Below are 20,957 nucleotides of genomic sequence, written 5' to 3' on the forward strand. Positions count from 1 at the left end.
ATTGATGTTTTAAGAACTATCAGGGGGAATTTGTTTAAACTTATTATCTTTGTTTTACAAGTTAGATTATGTGAATTGAACCGATTGAACTGGCGCATTATCTTTCTTAATGAAGCCATCACGGTCACCACCATCCAATAATTTATACTCCACGGTTTGATATATAATATAATTCTCACTTATGGCAGTCTCACTTATGGCAGGCTTGTTTTTCATATTTATTTTTACCAAACTTATTTGGATTATGGTTTTGTTTAGGATGGTTCTATTTATTATAGCCAGTTCATTTTTATCATTATATTTCATATTTGTGTTAATTATTATGGTCTTTGGAGTATGGATATAGATGCTGGCAATGCAAATTGCAGAGTTGTAACCTCATACATAAACTCAAGTACTGGAACTAGAATTGCAATTAAGTCAAGAAAAAAAGTAGTGTCATAAATTTTGGTTAGATGTCAAGAGTAAAGGGGAGAAGCAATGCACTTTTATTGGCAATGAACTTGACTCCATACACCTTTAGCCAAACAAACCCTGGACATATTTCTTGGAAATATCTAGTCTGATACAATTTCTTATTTCGTTATTTTTCAGTAGTGCTCCTGGTGGACTTTTAATGCCTAAAACTGATAATAAAAGTCCTTATTTCCATTGGAGCAAGTTCTACAATTAGATTTTCTGGATCTACCGGTCCTCCCCTCCACACCTTAGGTTCTGGAGGTGACCCTTTAACTTGCCAAACCAATCTCTTCCTCTCCATTTCATCTCTTTCTTGGTTTGCTGATAAGCTCACTTCAGTTATTTTGTTTATCTGAAGTGAACACAAAAGGAATTTAATGTGAAACACCTTGGACAATGACATGCTAAAAAACTGAAACAACTAGCAATTAAAGGATTATTAGTTGTGATGTTTTTCTACCTGCTTGTTGGGAAACACCTTTTTAAGTTCTACAGTTGCCTTAACCGAAAGATACTTGTCCTCGTCAATCTTGCATTTGGGAATGAATAAGAATTCAGTGTGTGGAAAAAACAAAGCTCAAGAACAGTTGAAACAAGGGAGTAGAAGAAGGATAAAATCATTCAAGAGTGTAATATAATCAAGTAGATAGAAGCTAAAGAGAATATACCTCGTATAAGTGTGCCAGCCGAAGGAGAACTTTTCCATCACCCAGATCCTGCAAGTTCAAAAAGATGGCTTAACATTGGCAATGAGCAAAACATACGTAAATCTCCAACCAGCGTGCATTAAAGAGCTCGGCTTAGTTAGGAATTTAAATTCAGAACAAATATATATTGAATAAGGGACTGCTAAGTTGCATTGAATAAACAAATTTTGGACAAATGTTTGGTTAAATGAAAGACATGTACCTGGAGAGTTACTATGGCAACGTTATCTGGTAAGTTGTATGAGGAATCTATTCCTGAGAAGGTTGTGACATGAGAATCTCCCCAGTGACCTTCACTCTAGAAAATGTGAAAATGAACAAAACATTCATCAGTGGTAAGTCACATGTTCAGCTCACTTTTCAATTTTCAAACACTTCTAACAACCATTCTTTAACCACCTCTGTGAAGGCTAAAAGCAAGGGTGAGTATATCTCCTGACCAAATGATCGACGCCATCTGGCACCCTCTCCTACAGGATCAATTCTGAAATAGTACTTCCCTAGCACCTGCAAAATTTATTGTATATTTGTATGTGATCATTGATGAAGGAGCCAGATGTGAAAACTATGATCCTTGCCAACCCAAAACTCATAGGCTACTTAGATATACTTACAGTTAACCCGGTGCACTTATCATGGATGCAAACTGTTTCATTCAGTGCCTCTGCAACACCTCGGGAATCATCCTGAAGTAACCTCCTATATAAAAGAGTGGAGGAAATGGAAAAAGTCGAGTTTGATTGGTATAATATGAAACGATACATAATGAGCATAAGCAATTGAGCTTGAACAACATAACAAACCTATGAACCATTAGCTCCAATTGCCCATCTATGATGCTGGAGCCCCCCACAGCTCTATCTACCAATATAGAAAACTCTTTGCTTTTATCTTTCAGGTAAATCCCAAGGTTGATCTGAAACTAGATTCTATTAGTCAACAAATTCAAGGACTGTGTCTTCGTGTGTATTAATGTAGCATCTTGTAACACATATGGTTAAACAAAACATACAGGGTAATAATTTCCAGCTACAGGTTGATTTACTTCCAAGTGCCAGTCTTTTCTATAGTCTCGAACCTGTAAAAGTAAGCATTATTGTAGCAACTCATTAGGTTAGGCATTCATATGGAAAACCATAACTAGAACTCAAATTTTCAACCCATTTGACTTACACGTTCAATGAAATCACGTCCATTGGAATCAGTATAGAAGGTTTTGTTGCTTGCTAGATTTGTTTTGATTTCAGTTGCGATTTCTTTGCCATCTCCATCATCAATGGGTATAGGTCCAACCTGATGTCAAGAGCTTCAACATGATTATTGGCTCTCAGAATAAAATTCTATGTACCAGCATTAGAAAAAATTGGGAGAAAAAAATTACTTACAATGAATTCAACTTCAGCATGTTCTTTCCCCTTGTACAGTCTAGTAGTCTGTTCAATTAAGCCATGGTCAAATATTAAAATGTATGAAGCTCTGAATGAGGGATGCTAAAGAATAAGCCTACAGCGAACCACTAACAGATTCGAGAACAATAATTCATGCTATTTATACTTGTGCAAGTATATTAGAACCATTGTTGTTTGAAAGAATCAAGAAAGTTGTGAAGTCTAAACATTTTTCTTTTTTAAAAAGAAAGAAAGAAAGCATCATTTTTTCTTGTGATGTCTCCTGGTTCCTCTTCAATTGGCTAAGGATTCATGAGAAAGAAAGAAAGCATCATTTTTTCTTGTGATGTCTCCTGGTGCCTCTTCAATTGGCTAAGGATACATGAGATAAGCGTGGCTCACTTATTACATGTGTCTTTTCTTTCTTTTCATGTCTTTTTTTTTTTTCTCACTTTACACATTTCATTTTAAAAAGTAAAATTCTAAGATATTGTAAAATTGACATGGAAATGGAATTACTATAAAGTGTGGCGACCAAATTAAAAAATATTATCCAAAAATAACATTTTTTGTCTTCATAACTTGCTCACATTATAATTTGATCCTACGACATCATACTTTGTTATAACGGTAACAGATTCTGAAGACGGATCTGAAAACTTGTTTAATAGAGAGATCACATTAAAATAAAATGATCTGGCCAAAAACAATTTATTACATACTACCTGGTATATCCATGGACTGATCTTCTGATGCACTTCATGCACAATTGGTCCCCGAAAAACTGTGAGAGGAGACTGAAAGTTTTGAAATAAAAACTCGTGAATTTCTTGTTACCACTAAATATTGGTAATTGAACGTAAATGTTTAGATAGAACAACTTCACCTTCCCGTTGGATTTGATGGGAGAAGGTGAACCATCAGGGCGAAAAATATATGCTCCAGAAGCCTTTTAACAATTCAGAACATTTCAATCAATAGCTTGGTATAAGTAATCATAATTAAACCATCTATTATTCTGATAAAAAGAAGTGTCTTATGGAGAGAATAATCAATTCAAATTCTTCGGATATAAGAAAAATGTTATTACCTGAGCAGTTTCTGTTCCATCATTTCCATACCCAGTGTAAAATTTATATGCCTGCTCTAGAGGTTCTTTGACCTTTCATTGTGAACAGAAATTTAAGTGTCATGTAAACCTCATAGAATATTAGAATACATTCTTAGAAGCACTATCTTATAATGGTATAGATTTTGGCTATATATATTGGGACAAATAGTAATATGCCATCCAAATCACAAACCTTGCTTCTGCTGTTGATATATTTAGTAAGTTTCCCTTCCTTCACAGAATAAACTAGTTTCAAGTTTTTTAGGCCCACTGTAATTGTATCACTCTTATTCCATGATTGGTAAGCTGTATCTCTATCTGAAATAGTAGCTGCAATGCAATTGCAATTTTTCTGCTTTAGGAACAACTATAGTCTCCCACAGAAATTTATAGTTGTCTTGTATTTGCATTTATGATAGCACTATTTTAAAACGGGAATAACTAATCAAGACTAACCTTCTTTTTTGGCATAGGATACATAGTAAGTGCTAAAACCGAGTGGAGGAACAGCTGCTGAAAAAGCAAGCCAGTATTTGGGTTTTACAGTTGGAGACACTCCCAAGTATGCCACAGTGTGGTAGTTTCTTAAACCAAGAAAATCATCAAGTATCGGCACCAGCTGGGATTGGATCTTTTTCCCACTAGAATCCCGAACAACATTTTCATTGACAACCTATGACAAATTCGACAAGCAATGTCAAGCAAAAGCAGTGTTTGAGGATGGCCATGTTTTGTCCTTGCAATGTGATTTTTCCATATTAAGTTCAAAACATTCTTCATTCAAGTTGATACACAAGGAAAATAATTCCACAGCACAAGAAAAAATGCATCACAATGCTTCAACTAGAAGGTATCAATTCGCACATAAAACTTAAGTCTTGAAAGTGCTTGTGCATGTAGCAGATAATATTTTGATGGTTCGTTGATTGTTCATAATTTAAAAAGAAAAGGAAAGGAGGCACTGTAGGGTGATTGAAGTTGAAGGAAGAAACTCACAGGAATCCTTATGATATCCTCTCTTTTCCATCCTAGAGGATTGTAAACAACAATTACCTACAGGAAGCATTATATCAGGAAAATCTTAGATAAAATTCTTGCATCCCAATAATCAATAGATGAGATGTCATAGATCCTCACCAAGTTTTTCCCATTTGAGGAATCAACTTCTGATGCAGGACAGTAACTTATGTTCAGAAGTGGACACTGTAATGACAAGATAGAAGAAATAAAAGGAGTAAAAATCAAAATCAATCAACAGAACGAAACACAACCAATAACTCACCCTCGGCATTAAGTCTTCATAATTTTGCATGAAAGACCTCTATATCATTCTACTCTCTCTTTCTCTGAAGCTGTACACATTCTATTTTCTTTGATAACAACTTCGTTGATTTCATAAAATAAATTCAAAAGGAAAATTGGTAGCCTAATTCATGAAATATATGCAATTAAATTTTTTAAAAGAGGCACAGGACTTCCTCTCATTTAATTTTTGGATTATCTCTATCCAAAGCAATATTATCAGTGCATGAACATGCATAAGTTCATGAATTTCTTTTGCATACAAAGGGAAAACTAATTTTTTCTTGAATGGTGGTATGAGTTTAGGGGTAGACATATTCCTAAGTAATTTTTTCTTGAATGATGTGTATCCTGCAAACTGAATTATGTGATAAGTTGTAGTCATCACAAAAAAATTAGCCATATAGCTTAAGATGTTATTTGAATACTAGTAATCAACAACTCATAATTGTTGAGCTAAGAACATCACTACTTGCCTGTTGAAATTTAGTCTGTGGGTTCTTACAACCTGTTTTGGTTGCTCCCTCTGTCAAGCAAGCAAGTGATACTGCAACAACTTTCTCAGCCTGAATAAGATATTGAAATAAAAAACATTTTTTAGATGGTAAGTAAATAAAGTTCAAAGAGAACAGATATAGACAATTATTATTACCTCTGTGTAACCTATTGAAAGTCGTTTAGCATAATCATTAGCAACATGCTGCTTTTCTGTACCAGATACTGCGTCATGGTGTTGAGCAATAGCCAAAGCTTCAGCCAAAGAGTCAGTGTTGGGACCTAAGGCACTCTTCCCTTTAAAATATTCCAACTGCCTCGCTGCCTGTTTCAATATTGAAGAGCAATAAGAGGCCACTTGTAGAATTTTGCTAACGTGCGAAAATATTCCAGTGGAATGTGAGGTTGAATCAATTAAAATGCTCTCAATCACAACTTTCAAAAACGAAAATGAGGAGTGCAGAATACCCCTTCCTCTTAGAGCATTTCAAATATAATCAATTACTTAATTTCTTCAATTGACAGTTAGAAGGTGTACCAAGTAGTAGCCACTCATCAATCTGACATAACCTTTGATTGCTGGCCTGCTTGTAAAATACCCAGTCCAGTAGGCATTTACACGATCTGCATACCTAAGAAATGCATGGTCCAAATATGAAATAACAAGTTATAAGAATGAAAAAGAATGTTAATATGAAGCTGAATATGAAGTGATTGTCGGTGCAGGCAGTGCAGCCACCCAAAATGCTATTTTCAAAATCATGTTGTAGACATAAACCACAAATTGCAGCTTTTTCCCGAACATGATTTTTGAGTTGGTAGCTCATATACTGTATGTTTTGTATTTGGAACTCACGGAAAGAAGTCATCGGTCTTTATTGGCCAGGCCTCATTGGCAGCATGTTTTGCATCAGTATATATTGATGGAGTCGAGTATAAGGCATGAACACGGCCATCCTAAATAAGCATTAGTATGCCAAACCACCAAAACAAAATTAGTTGAGCTTGATTTAAACTCATGAGAAGATGGATTATGGAAAATTAGGCAGCCTAAAGAAACATATAAAATGTCATTTACATGACAAGTGAATATTTAACTTGGATTGGATCAGTCAAACTTAGCAGGTCAAGGAGAAGAATGTTAGATGCCTAAAATGCAATAATTAAGTAAACAGCCAAAAAAGAAAATTGTCAATTAAGCAAGGAGTTGAGGATAAGTAACTTGATTAACATAGTGAATAAACTTGTCCAATTGCCGAAACCAGGTTTGTGCATATTGGTACTTGAAATCTGTCCCCATTGTCCACATTATATGATTTGTGCGCGTAATATTGGCCTGAAACAGGAAAGCCAGTGGAGTTGTTCACTCAAATCAGTTTCTAAGTGCAACTGACAAGCTTTAAATCATTTTTCATTTGGAGCATTTATATTTTGATTGCTCAGAGTTTCAGGCACATCAATTCTATTTCTATATAGTAAACATTTTAAAAGTGCATTTTAAACCAAGCAAATTGCAGTATGTAGAACCAACCATCCATTCTTAAGATAAATTTCATACCTGTGATATTGCAGCTGCCACAAACTCATTTACTCTTTCAGGGACATTGTAATCAAATAAACTGACATCATCCTTCAAGGGGAAAAAAAGTTTAATTAGCACACTTACAAGAAAAGGTAATTGGCCCTACAGAAATATTTGACTTGTACTTTACCTGAACAATGGGAGAATCGTCATTTACTTCATAGTAGAAATTACTGGGAGGTTCATAATTCTCAGGGAACGCACCAGAAAATATCTGTATCCATCAACAATTTTAAGGATTCGTATGTAAAAGCCGAATCCAACAGAATGCAGAATCAATACAAAGTTATATACATAAAGCACTTTGGATTACTCACCTGTGCTGATGAACCAAGGCTCTTGGAGCCCCGCCACACAACTTCAAGAGTTTTTTCATCTTTTCTCTTAGCTCTGTCTTGGTAATCAATCCGTGCAAAGAATAGAGAGTCAAATCCAACCTATGCCAACAAGAATTGTGCTTAAGAAACAACTAGCAATGCTATGCAGAAAAGAAAAAGAGAGAGAGAGAGAGATTCAGTTGGTAAATCAACTTAGATGACATTAGTCAACTTCAATGTCATTTGTTTCCCTCATCAATGTTTGCATATGCTTTAGCAAAACGTTACCTCTGCCCCCAACAAGTAGGCCTGCACAGCAGAATGTCCAAACGGATCAATCTGCCACCCTATTCTCGGAGTCACTCCAAATTCTTCTTTGATAAATTGATGTCCAAGAGTTGTCTGATCAATCATGTCAATGTAATGGGTAGCAGCCTCATCATGCATACAAAAACCACCATTTCTGCAATCCAAAATCTTAAGCACTTATCATAATGCCATTGAAACTGAATGCTATTAGACTACTTTGAAGTTAAGCAGACGAGCAATCATCATTAATCAATTTTCAATGACTTCCAATAATGAAGAAAAAATGTTCTTCATTGAGTGGGTAGAAAGTGCGAAGGTGGAAAAGTAGTGTAGCTATGAAACTTTCACATCCCCACTTTCTACAAACTCAACCGAACACACCCTTAAGTCAAAAGGAAGATGAGATAGGTGAATACATGAACTCCAATTGACCAGTGTTGACCAGTTCCTTGACTATGTTCTGGACAGCATCACTTTGTTCCCTCCACCATCGCTGGAAAAATGCCTGCAAAACACATCACATATACGAATTCAAGGTCCAAAAGCAAATGCTAGCAACTCTAACATGTGACTCGTGAGGAAGTAGTTTGTAGAATTTGAGTTTGGGCCTAACTCAAACTCAAAGCTAATTCATAAGATAAGGGTTAACCTCACTTGTGCACTATTTTGACTACATCAAAGTGTTTTTTTATTTTATGGACAAATGTTAGATGTTAGTTTTTGTTAAAATGTTATTGAGAGAGATTTCGAACTCACGCCTTCTCCCTCTCCCGTTTCCCTTCAAGAGTTTAACCACCACGTCAATCATATAACTCTGACTATATCAATAGTTAATGTGAGATCTGGAACAGTAGTGGGAGAACACTTACCTGCTCAACATATATGAACTTGCGATTCTTGTCTGCCAGCAATGCAGGTACCAGGGAATCGAGCACGTTTTGAACGCACGCCCCCTGCACTACCCCATCAGTGAAAAACATCAAAACCTTTAATGCAGTGTAACTAACTTGAGTTAGAGAGTGAGAGTGACCTGAATTGAGTTGTTGGAACCAACATAGTACTGGTCAATGGTCTTCAACCATCCAACATCATCGTGAGTGTGAGGGACCAAGTGAACGTTGAGTTTCCCAGGAACAATGGTCGATGTTGTGTTGTACCTTATATACTTAGATTCTGAGGAAATGACACACCCCAACAAGAGTAGTATAAACCATAGTACACACAAAGCAGTGTTCTCCATGGAAGTGACTATGAATGAGTCTATGACCAAGCAACAAGAACACTCTTGATTTGTCTAATCTAAAGGGAATTAATGTTATTATTTATTTGTAATAATGTGGTTATATTATGGAAGAAGTAGCTGGCAGAGGACCCTATGCAATCTTTATCGGTTTTTTCTTGTCGTTTGGTTGTGATTGACTGATTCCTATAAATAATAGGTGAATGCCGTAACAAGATGCCATGCCACAAGAAGTTGATTATTGAAAAAAGAGTAACAAGAGGTCGGTGTCAGTTTAAGATTTCCAAGAGATTACAGAAAAAAGAGTAATGATAAGGTTGGAGTGCGCCTCGCTATACGACTGTTTGGCGCTTTCTGCAACTCATTGCCTGTGAGCTGCTACGGTTACAAATATATAATACTATGAGTAACTTTGTACAATTAATAAATATGATTAATTTTGACCCATGACTCATGACTGATTAAAAATATATACTATATTTCTGTTCAGTGTTTTTCTACTTTAAAATATGTTTATAAGCTAATTTGTTAAAAAAGATAATACATATAAATAATAAATTTTTGACCAATATTTTAATATATATATATATATATATATATATATGAAAAATTATATGCTCAAATTCAATAAACATATATTATATTTATTATATTTAATAAATATAAAATTTAATGATTTCATTTAAATTAGATGTATATTATATTAAATAAATACTATAAATATTATTGGTAAAATTGACTCCTTAATATTATATTCATTACATACATATTATATATATATATATATATATATATAGTCAAATTAAAAAATGGCATTAAATATATCAATGTTGCATTTATTAAATATATTTAATGTTCATAATTTTTTTGAAATATAATATATAATCAAATTAAACAATACGGTTAAATATTATATTTATTAAAGCTGATTTTAACTTCTCTAAAACGTTGATTTGAACTTATTTATAAATTATTTTTAACTTATAGAGTAAATTTATTTCTTCTTATTATCTTCTATAAGTATTTACAATTTTTTTAAATCTAAATAGAACCAACTGATGATCCAAGAGCAGACCATTAAACAGTAATTAACGCAAAACCAAAATGTAACCATTTGGCTGGATCAATTCGACCAAAAGCTTAATCGATCATCGTTCCGATCATGATTTTTTTTTTTATCCATATACATTCAAATTAGTGCTAAACTAGTGAGAATAAAATGAGCCTAATGATAATTATAATGCAAGAGTACGGAATGCATTAAAAAGTAGATAAAAAGTAACAATGTGTCTCTAATTTTATGGTTTTTTTTGAGATTTGTAAATAATTGATTTTGTATGAGTTTTACACGGGAGACTTCATTTTAATAATTAATATTATTATTATTTGGATTTTTAGGTTTAAGAAAGAAAGATTTGTAAGTGTTACTAAAGAGCTCGTTCAGTGAGCCAGATTAGCTAAGCGAGGTTAATCTGCTTAGCGAATAAGCCAGCTCGCCTAGCGAGAGAAGAACCCTAAAGAATGTAAAGTCAAAGAGCAATGCGGTAAGCGCGCAGCCAGCCCGCCCAATAAATTCTTTGTCGCTCTCGCGCTTAGCGCGTCCACATCCGCTAAGCGCTCAGTCATTAACTCCCGCTCAATGAGACATGCTCGCTGAGCGCACATTCATAATCTGAGAAGCCCAAAAATCTTTAAAGCTGGAAGAAAAAGGGAAACCAAAGGACACATGCAGCGTGGGTAAGAGAAAAACAGAGCATCAAGTCTGAGGGAAGAAAAGGAGGTTGCTTTCTTTGTACCTTCACTTCACCACTCCATTTCTATCTTGTTTTTAGCTTTGTAGTGAGCTCTCCATGCTGATGGAGGACTAAACAATTCATTGTTAGAAAGTTTTTCCATTGAGCACTCTTGATGTAAAAACTCTAACTATCTATTTAAGATTATTTGCTAGTGTTCTCTGCTTCTATCTGTGTTTATTTTTCATATTTGTGGCTTGATCATCCATTTATATGTTTTATTAGAATTTAAGTCATGGGAAATACTTTTAGTCCTTAGAACTTGGTAGAGCAGCTAGAGGCCTTCATTTCTAGGAATAATGTGAAGTAATTTAGTAATCACAGCATCTAATTCGTAACGTGGCTTGTTTAGAATGAATTTGTTAAGAAATCAAAAATGAAACTAGAAGGATCAAGCTCTTTCATGTGAGGGATTACAATCAGAGTAATTTAACGGTGCAAAAAACATTAGAATAATATTAAATAGAGAAAAACTTATTTAATCATATCAAGAGAAAGTTCAGTAGAATACTCTCCGACATATTCACCTTGGTATTTGTTTCATCTTACAACTCAACATTTATTTCTAGCATTTGTTCTTAAGTTGAGAAAAATGGTTAAAGTTACTTGAAAACACGAATGAGCTATTTCATTTCACTTTACTGCAATTAAAAATTGTTAACAAACTGAATATGCGTCATTGAAGTACAAGAAATTTTCTGTGGATACGATATTTGGTCTTACCGTTTTAATTATTACTTGAACGAATTGGTGCAGTTGTCAATTGTTTAACATCTAACATCAAAATAGCAACTTCAAGAGTAATGATGACACAATCATAATTAATTTTAAACTTTTATCCTTTGAAAACCCTACACAAGATGATCGCGGTTCAATTTCGACTTAAAATTAGTCCTAACCAAACAATCAAATTAAGGATGGTACAATTTGGTTTAGTTTATATTATTTATGAAATCCAAATCAAATTATAGTTTGATTTTTATAGTTTGAAAATTCTATTAATAATAATAAAAAAATGTTAAAAAATTTGTTATCAATTGAACAATTACTAATTCAACGATTAACGATATAAATGAAGAACAAAAATTTCAATAATTAAAATTAAAGTAAAACATTAATTGTTTTCAAGTTAAATAATACTTGAATAATAATCATTCAACTTAAAAGTAATAATTCAACTTAATTGGATCGGTTCAATTTATTTTAATTTTGTTTTCGCATGTTAAATCAAAAATTAAATCAAACCAATGACCATTAAATTTTTCTACAAATTTTGGGTTTTTAGGTCATTTTCAATTTTAAGCTCGATTTCTTTCCGTTTTGAACACCCCTACTACACGCTACTCTTCTGTTAAAATACCTTTTTTTTAAAGATTATCCAAGGTATTATTACTTCAAGAGTAGAAGCGGGCTCTTGCTTGCTACACTTCCCAATGTTGCTTCCTGCACTTCCTGTTTCCTTCCAGAATGTAAAATTACATTTTAAAATGCAATTCCATTTTGGCTTCTGAATAATATTCCAGAAGGAATGCAGGAAACAATAGCAATTAGATCCAGTCACTGTATAACGGCCCAATCCGCAACGGAGTTTGGGCTGATAGTATATCAGCTCAATAGAGTCCATTAATATTCTATTTTCCCTCCTCCCTTGTTCGCGAGATTCGGTTTCCCTCCATTTCAAACAAACTCGACGATGGAAAGCGTGGACGCGAACAGCGAAGTCGAAAACGACGCGGAAATGAAGCTCTTGAGAGATAAATTCAGGCTCTCCGCAATCTCCATCATCGAATCTCAAGGTGCAATTTTTCTTCTTCTTCTTCCTCTCGTCAATTTTACTTTTTCCATTCTCACGAAATTCAAGTTCCTAATTCTCGTATACGGCAACGCAATTACGCAGCAAAACAAAACGGCATGGAAGTATCAAAAGTCGTAGTCACTTGCGTTGCGGATTTGGCCTTCAAGTATACGGGTAACAATAACATCACTGTCGTTTTCGCTGTACAATCCTTTTCTGCCTGCACCTTGTTACAAATAACTTAAACGACACCGAATGAAAGCGCCGTATGTTGAAATCGGTACGATTGCAACGTGTATGACGTAATGTCTCTTACGATTGCTTCCATACGGTGCACGTATCTTCCATGCTTCCTTTGTATATTATCAATGCAAATAGTTTTTGAGTTGAAATAATGAAATTGAAGCGAAAGTGTTTTTGTTTTGTGAGCAGAGCGCCTGGCTAGGGATCTTCATCTATTTGCGCAGCATGCGAATCGTAAATCTGTAAATATGGAAGATGTGATACTTTGTGGTTAGTTTCATTTTCATCGTCTTTGATTGTTTTTCAAGAACGAAAATGACTTTTGTTCCGTTCCGTGTTTAATATTGTGGATTTTGGTTTCAGGACATAGGAATGAACATGTATCTGGCATGTTGAGGAGCTTCTCCAATGATTTAAAAGCCAAGGATCCTCAATCTGAAAGGAAGCGAAAGAAAGAACCCAAAAAGAACGACAAAGGAACCGCTTAGCGCATATGCCTGATGCATATATATGGTCCTAGGAACATATTTTGGTACGGTTAGTTAATTTTATGTATATTTTTCTCTCCTTTATATGTTTTTGGATTTGGTAGTTAGTGCTGGAATCTATTAGTCCATCTTAATCATTTATGCATGCCTTTAAACTTAATTCCAGTAAGGCAGTAACTATGAGTGCGTGATTGAAGTAATTAATTTAGAAGCATTTTTTTATCTATGGTTTCCTTTTTTTTTAAGAAATAAGTAATTATGGCCTTAAGAAAAACTTTTTCAAATTCAAATGTTACCAGTAAAAGGTGTATATTGTCTTGGAACTTTGGATAACACATAGTTGATTCTACTCAACAAAATCACTTAAACCATGAAAAGGTAGAAGCAATTATTTGTTGTTTCACATCAATCATGAAAAATTAATTGATTTTTTCTCACCATGAATTTATTTCAAACATACGATTAGACTTGTTTGTTATGCAAGGTAGACATTCAAGTTAAAACAGAAAATTTATTGTAAAGGTTCAAGCTATGTTTGGAAGCACACTCTAAACCCTCTAAAAGCACATTCAATCCAATACACTTCCTGTGTGTTTGGTAATGCGCTTTTTACCACTGGATGTGAATCCACAAATCAATTAATTGTTATTTTTGCATTTTTTGGATGTACCAATGGAATTGTTCTTTTTTTTTATTATTTTATTTCAATGGATGGTTGGTTTAAGGAATACTTCCTTCAATCTTAGCTATAAACAACAACAAAAAATTATTTTTTAGTCTCAAATATAAGCAAATCTTAATTATTTATGTTTTATTTAACGTGATTTCCTCCAAAATATCGTTCATTTAATAAAGTCAAAGATTTTTTTTATGTTTGATATCAAATACTAACAAATAATAATTTAAGAAAAGTGTTTATTTTTTAATTAGAAATGACATAATTTAATAAAATTAACTAATACTTTTAATAAGTATGAAGAATGCGCCGATAAAAAAAAGTATCAAGAATGTTTTTTGTCTTATAATTGAGACAGGAGGAAGTGTATGTATATAACTCTTCAATAAAATCTTATGTTCAAGCTCTATGTATGACAAAAGTTTCTACTAGAAGAATTAGTACTATCACATCATGGAATGTTCTTTGCTTACAAAAAATAGGTTAAATTAGTTCTCTAATTTATTATGTAGAACTTGATCCTTTTTTTGTTCAATTTGATTTTTAATTTTTAAAATTAATTCATTTAAAAAAAAAATGTATTTTGTGGTGATTTAAAATCACAACGTAGTGATTTTGAATTGCCACAAAGTGATTTTTTTAATTTAGATTAAATGATCAAATTGAATCGATTTAAGAAATTAAAGGATCAAATTAAATCTAAAAATAAATTAAAGAACTAAAAAACTAATTTAACAAAAAAAATATCATGAAAATTCTTGAGTTGTTTCTCATGAAAGATTTTTAATCCTAGACAACAAAAAGAGAAGAAAGTATTAAACAAGAACTAAGCGTATTTAATATTTAAACACATAAAAAAGATATTTAAAATTTTTTTCAATTAAAAAGTAAGGATTTAAAAAATATTGTCTTTGTTCAATAAATGTATATTTTTTTAGGGGAATATATGTATGGAGGATATATATATATATATATATATGGATTCAGTTTATTCTAAAAATAATTTTTTTAAATTACTTTTCATTCTTATCTTTTTTAAAATTATTTTTCATTCTCATCATTAGGAGAGAAATAACTATAAAGAGTTATTTTTTGATTAAATGGATTTCCTCCGCGTGTGTGTATATATATACAGCAGAAGTTAAACATTACGTTTTTTTTTACTGCATCTTACGTGATCCCTACATCTAGCAGAAGCTAAAGACTTAGAGCACTTGTCGCTTATAGAGTTGTAGTGGTTTTTATTCAATTTGAGTAGGATATCTCTGTGGAGGATACCTGTATTACAATTAAGCTCAATAAAAATCTTTCAGAAAATCATAAATCGTTACTTAATTCTGTTATTAATAGTTAATTTTAGTTACTTTTATGATAGGTATTACTTTATCTTTGGTTTTGTATAGGTAGATGAATTAATCTTTATAGAATTAAGCTCAAAAAAATCTTTCAGAAATCATTAATCATTAATTCTGTTATTAATAGTTTAAATCTCTATGTTTTAAACTAAGCCAGTGAAAGCCATTGCGTTAATTTTTGTTATTTTTACAATAGGTATTACTTTATCTTTGGTTTTATATGGGTTGGTTCTTTTTTTTTCCACACTGTACTACTTGTCTATCATCATTTCAAGATTTTTATCAATTTTTTTGTTTTGTATATTATTTAGTTTTTGCAACCCACATTCTTTCTGCACATTTTATCATGCTTTTTAATTTTAGTATTTTTTTTTGTCAGCAATGAATTTGCATATTTTATTTTTATGTTGATTACAAAATGTCATTTCGCAAAAATTGATGACAAAATGACATCTTTTTTTAAGAACACATCAATCCTTCATTATACATCTAACAAATCCATAAACTGCGAATACTGAAAAAATACCATGGTAAAATCATTGAAATGTATGGGAAGAAAAATTGAATAATAAAATTTATAAAATAATGCTAATTTGGTAGAAAAATGTGTAATTAAACTTTTTGATCATATCTTTTTCCCTAACCACATAATACTTTTAAAACTTTCCTGTCCTATACTTATTTGATACGGAAAAATCTTTTGCGCCTAAATTTACTCTTGTTTTGACATCTTATTTAATTGATTTGATAATTTTAATAAATTATGAGATATCAAACTCAAAAGATGGTAGTTGGGCTTGGATCCAATACGTATTAGTAAAAAGATATCCACAATGGAAAAGAGAATTATGGAATTTACTATATCTACTCTTCTTTTTTCTAAGTATACTCCCCTTACTGGTATAAATACTCATTATACCCAAAATATCCCTATATCATCATTCTAGAAAATACATTCCAAAATTCATGTTTAATTTTTTATATTCCAAAAATTATTTTTTTAATGCAAAAATTTAAACATCATTCCCGAATGTATTTTTCAGAACACATAATTATAAGTTCTAGAAAACACTTTCTATAATAAAATTTTAATTTTGTATCCCAGAAAGTACTTTCTAGAAGTCAAAAAAAATTTGAAGTTATTTTCCAAAATTTAATGAAAAGGACATGTTGTATTTGTTCCAAAATCCAAAAAGATGGTCATTTCAATAAAATGGCAAACAAAAAAAGTATTCTAATGTGTCTATACTCCACTACTTGAACCTCTAACCAAATTACACAACATGTGCAAATCATGTATGGAGATTCAAAACTTGTAAGTATTTTTTTTAGTTTGTATCAAGATAATAAAGCTATCAGATAAGTAAAACGAAGAAAGTGAGGAAGAAATGAATGTTTTGTTGCAATGGAAGTAAAAATTAGAGTAAAAGGAAGGAAGGATTCCAATGAAAGAGAGAGGGAATGTTTTGTTGTCTTGGAAGGAGTGCATTGTTGGGGGGAGAAGGGGGGGAGTGTGTGACTGTGCTAGGGAAAGGATAAGGTTTGAGATAAGACTCCTCTTTACTTCTAATGACTTGTGGAATGATGACAATAAATAGGGTTTTATAATATCGCACTTGTATCTGGCCCTATGTCTGTGCAGATAATAACTTTAATCCTCATCTTGTACTTGTTGGATACCTATATAGTCATTCCCACAATCCCCTCAAACCTTCTTCTTTTCCTCACACCCCCCCTCCCCCTCCCAAAAAAAAAAAAAAAACATTCCTTCTAGGACAACAAAACATTTTCCCTCTCTTTCATTAGAATCATTCATTTGTTTCACTCCATTTTTTACTTCAGTGGCAACAAAACATTCCTTTCCACCTCACATTCTTGGTTTAGTTATCTGATAGATTTATTATCTTGTTACAAACTAGGAAAAGTTCTTACAAGCTTTGATTCTCCATACATGGTTTGCACATGTTTAATTTGGTTAGATGTTCAAGTGATAAAGTATAGACACATTATAATGTTTTTTTTGTTTGCCACTTTACTTGAATGATCATCTTTTTGGATTTTGGAACACATGCAACATGTTTTTTTCATTAAATTACGGAAAGTACTTTCTGAAAAAATGTTGACTTGTGGAAAGTACTTTTTGGAATACAAAATTAAAATTATATTCTAGAAAGTATTTTTTATAACCTATAATTATGTGTTTCGGAAAGTACATCCTAAAATGATGTTTAAATTTTTGTATTCTAGAAAATACTCGAAATACAAAAAATTAAACATCAATTTGGAATATACTTTCCTAAATGATGATATAGGAGTATTTATATTAGTAAGGGGGTGTACTTAGAAAAAAAGCAACTGGATATAACAAATGCTAAGAATCATTCATTTAATGAATCTAATTTCATGTGTGGGTATTTCAGTTGTAAATTAACTCTTTATTTGCATGTTATTTGTTATATGAAAATTCAAAATAATTGCATAAATCATTATATATATGAGTAGTATAACTAATTTATGTATACCAACTATTACTTAAATCAGTATAAAATAAAAAAATTATTTATAACTCTTTACTTCATAAATCGTTATACAATTTATCGGTGTTAATATATATGATTTTTTGACATCTTAAAAAATAAGAATGGAAATGGGTGGAGTCTGTTGGAGAGAACTTATAACGTAGCTTACATTAGCTTCAGCTTTCAATTAGGTTAACTTTATTTGCTAAATAAGAAAGTTATATTTTTTTTTAAAAAAGTATATTTATTTAAAAAGGTTAGACGTGTGTATCATACGAAAAACTTTTCAGAACTACCTATGTAAAATAAATATATAATAATAATAATAATAATTATTATTATTATATAGTTGTTAGTTTATTTAAGAACAATGATATTTGGACATTTACTTTTTTTTAAAACACATAGTTAACATTTATCATTTTTTTCTATTTTTATGTTCTTTTTGCATCATATTATTTATATTTGTTCTTTCTTTTATCTCTTGTTAAGCATCTACCAACATTTTGCATATCCATGAATAATTTTCCTTTATTTAAAAACTTAAACTCACTAACTTACACGGATGTTAGCCCATTTGCTTATTTAGAATTATATTTGTACTATAATTTAAGAGGGCTTATTATATGAAGTTAACTTTTTTAATAAGGTTACAAATCAAGTAAAGCTATTAAAAAGGGCAGTCAAGTGTTAAAAAAGATAAATAGCAAATAAATAGGTCAGATTTAGGAAGTATTTAATTTAAGAACCAGGTCAAGTTTAAGTCTAGTAAAGTTTAACATAATCTTCAACTCATTTTAACATAATTGAGAAAGCAAGCATCAAAATTATAAATTTATAAAAAAAATATTGAGAAAATATATTTTTTTCAATTTTTTTATTTTTACATTTGAATGCAAAATAATTAATATTGTAGATTCTTTTAATACACAAAACTCTATAAAATATTTAAAAACCAAATCAACTTATAGAAAATTATCTTTATATTTATAATTTCATAATTTCTAAACAATTTAGAAAATATCAAATCAAAGAAAAATATAACTTGAAAAAAAAAAGCTATGAACTTAATATCCATGCATGAGTTAATAATAATAATAATAATAAGCAGTAGCAACAGCAGTTCCACGATGGAAAGTAGTAGTACAAGTTTCTGTTTACGGCATTTATAATTAGATTTTGCACAAAGGTTACTACTGTTAGGAATAACTCTGCTACAGTATTTATTGGAGACTCTGTCTGAATCAGATTTGTTTTAACACAGTAAAGATGGCGGGAAAATTTTCATGTCTTTGCTACGTTACGGTATTGCAATTGTAATGCGCGCAGTTCAATGTATGTCTGATGAGAATCTTGAAATTTGAAGTGTGCAGAGTTTTATGATACACTCAACCGTAGAAGCGACAGACACATGGAAAAAGCATGTTGGCCTGCTACTTTCTGATACTCTGTACTTTTGGCACCTTCTCATCTTATCTTACATGCTAGCATTGAGCAATTGAGTGCTTCCTCCATTTTTTTTTATCAACTTTTAAATGTTTTTTTTTCTTAGTTAACATTTTTATTTTTTATTTTTGTAAGTTTATTTTTTTATTTTAGTCCATCTATCTAAATTGGCATTTTTTAATTTTAATCTCTTTAAAATTTTAATTTTTTATTTGTAATTTCCATAAATTTACACTTACATAAATTAAAATTGAAAAAATACAATCTTATAGAAACTAAAAATGAATAAAATATCTTATAAGGACCAAAATTAAAAAATGGAAATATCTAAAAATTAAAAATAATTTTCTTTTTAGAGAAACCAAAAACATATCTAAATATTTTATTTATAAAACTTATATTTAATTTATCTAAATTTAAAATTTTATTAATTTAATTGATAATAATAAATTTATTTCAAATTTTAATTTTTTTTAAAAAATTATCATTTTTATTAATATTTATTTTTTCTCTTTTATATTTATTTATTACTCCATGGTACCCTCTCTCTTCTATATTTTTAAAAACTTTTCTCAAAGAAGAATGAAGTAACAAAGATCCAAAACATTTTTAAATATGTTATTTTAATTTTTTAATGTAATATTAATTATCTTTTTTATTTATATTTTTTATAATATTAATGATGAATAATAAAATATTGTAAATAAATTAATGACGATATAAAACTAATTTTTTAAAATTATTAATCATTTTCATCTTTTTTTATAAAATATCGATAATTATTTTGGAAATTGGGTGGGATGGTTAATAACTTAAAAGTAAAAATATTTTTAATAAAAGACAAAAAAATTTATGTTGTTCATAAATTTTTACACTGTTTTATAATTTATATAATAAATATTTTTTAATTTCTTAATCAATATTTAGTTACTAACACTCTTTCTTTTCTAATTTATGGCAAAGAGAAGAGTAAAAGGCCTGTTTTGAATGTGCATAATCAGACCCAAGAATCTATCCAAAAGTTGGTGGATTGGGAAACACAAACACCTCAAAAGGCTGCCAAATGCCAATGCTTCAGTTTCAATTTCTAAAAACGTTTACCACTTCTTACTTCTCCGTCGTCATCACTCGTCAGCTGCCACTCTATTTTTTTAATCTTTTTTACCATTTTTTAACATTTGGGGCGGGGCGAACTTGCTTGTAGGTTAGTTACTTGTGATGTGCTTATAACAATCATGACAATAAGATTTGGATTGCCTTCAATATTACAAAGTGAACATAGCAGTTGTTTTGAATTTGTAGCTAAACATATATATAAGGAAAATAAATCAATAAAATATCTAACTTAATTAGTTAAATATGATATCTAAGATCTATTATAAATTTCCTACATTTATTTATGATATTATTGCGTGTAAACAAAAAAAAAATTGAAATCAGGGTTATGAAAATTAGTCTAGTCAGTGACCTATGAAGGTAGTGAATTAGTAATTTAATCGATGAATTATTAATTGATTTGGTTTAATTTAATATATATTAAAAATTAAAAATTATATATGTATTTATATATAAATATATAACTAACATCATATAATTAATAAAAATTTATCTATATTTTAAAATTTAAAATAATAATTGATAATAATAAAAATTAAAATAATATCATAGAATTGATTTTTTTTTATAAAATCAATCAGATCAAATAAGTTTAAATCAAAATCTGATGATTTAA

The 20,957-nt window shown here is 30.8% G+C and overlaps 2 protein-coding genes across 4 annotated transcripts; one reads left to right on the forward strand and one right to left on the reverse strand.

Annotated features, from left to right (window-relative positions):
• Window positions 1-465: 465 nt before the first annotated feature.
• On the reverse strand, window positions 466-9,102 carry LOC100798150 (probable alpha-mannosidase At5g13980). Its single transcript, XM_003523128.5, has 29 exons — window positions 8,701-9,102; window positions 8,540-8,623; window positions 8,087-8,175; window positions 7,650-7,824; window positions 7,362-7,481; window positions 7,175-7,258; window positions 7,021-7,092; window positions 6,685-6,798; window positions 6,319-6,419; window positions 6,001-6,094; window positions 5,620-5,787; window positions 5,444-5,533; window positions 4,803-4,868; window positions 4,662-4,718; window positions 4,122-4,338; window positions 3,859-3,995; window positions 3,645-3,716; window positions 3,441-3,503; window positions 3,280-3,351; window positions 2,552-2,599; window positions 2,340-2,459; window positions 2,179-2,244; window positions 1,970-2,082; window positions 1,781-1,865; window positions 1,566-1,673; window positions 1,369-1,464; window positions 1,128-1,175; window positions 920-988; window positions 466-811 (listed from the first exon to the last, which is right to left on the reverse strand). Exons 1-29 carry the CDS (start codon window positions 8,908-8,910, stop codon window positions 614-616), a joined length of 3,036 nt encoding a protein of 1,011 aa, XP_003523176.1. The 5' UTR covers window positions 8,911-9,102; the 3' UTR covers window positions 466-613.
• Window positions 9,103-12,243: 3,141 nt separating this feature from the next.
• LOC100798682 (protein MHF1 homolog) lies at window positions 12,244-19,398 on the forward strand. 3 transcript variants are annotated; one of them, XM_006578666.4, is made up of 5 exons: window positions 12,244-12,499; window positions 12,601-12,672; window positions 12,931-13,011; window positions 13,105-13,273; window positions 19,044-19,398. In XM_006578666.4, exons 1-4 carry the CDS (start codon window positions 12,397-12,399, stop codon window positions 13,227-13,229), a joined length of 381 nt encoding a protein of 126 aa, XP_006578729.1. In that variant the 5' UTR covers window positions 12,244-12,396; the 3' UTR covers window positions 13,230-13,273; window positions 19,044-19,398. The 3 variants fall into 3 exon arrangements, with proteins under 3 accessions (XP_006578729.1, XP_006578728.1, XP_040870940.1); XM_006578665.4 differs by having other exon boundaries at window positions 19,146-19,398; XM_041015006.1 differs by lacking the exon at window positions 19,044-19,398 and having other exon boundaries at window positions 12,248-12,499; window positions 13,105-13,374.
• Window positions 19,399-20,957: the final 1,559 nt, after the last annotated feature.

The sequence above is a fragment of the Glycine max genome, chromosome 4 (genome assembly GCF_000004515.6).
Source record: "Glycine max cultivar Williams 82 chromosome 4, Glycine_max_v4.0, whole genome shotgun sequence".
In the NCBI taxonomy this organism is placed as follows: domain Eukaryota; kingdom Viridiplantae; phylum Streptophyta; class Magnoliopsida; order Fabales; family Fabaceae; genus Glycine; species Glycine max.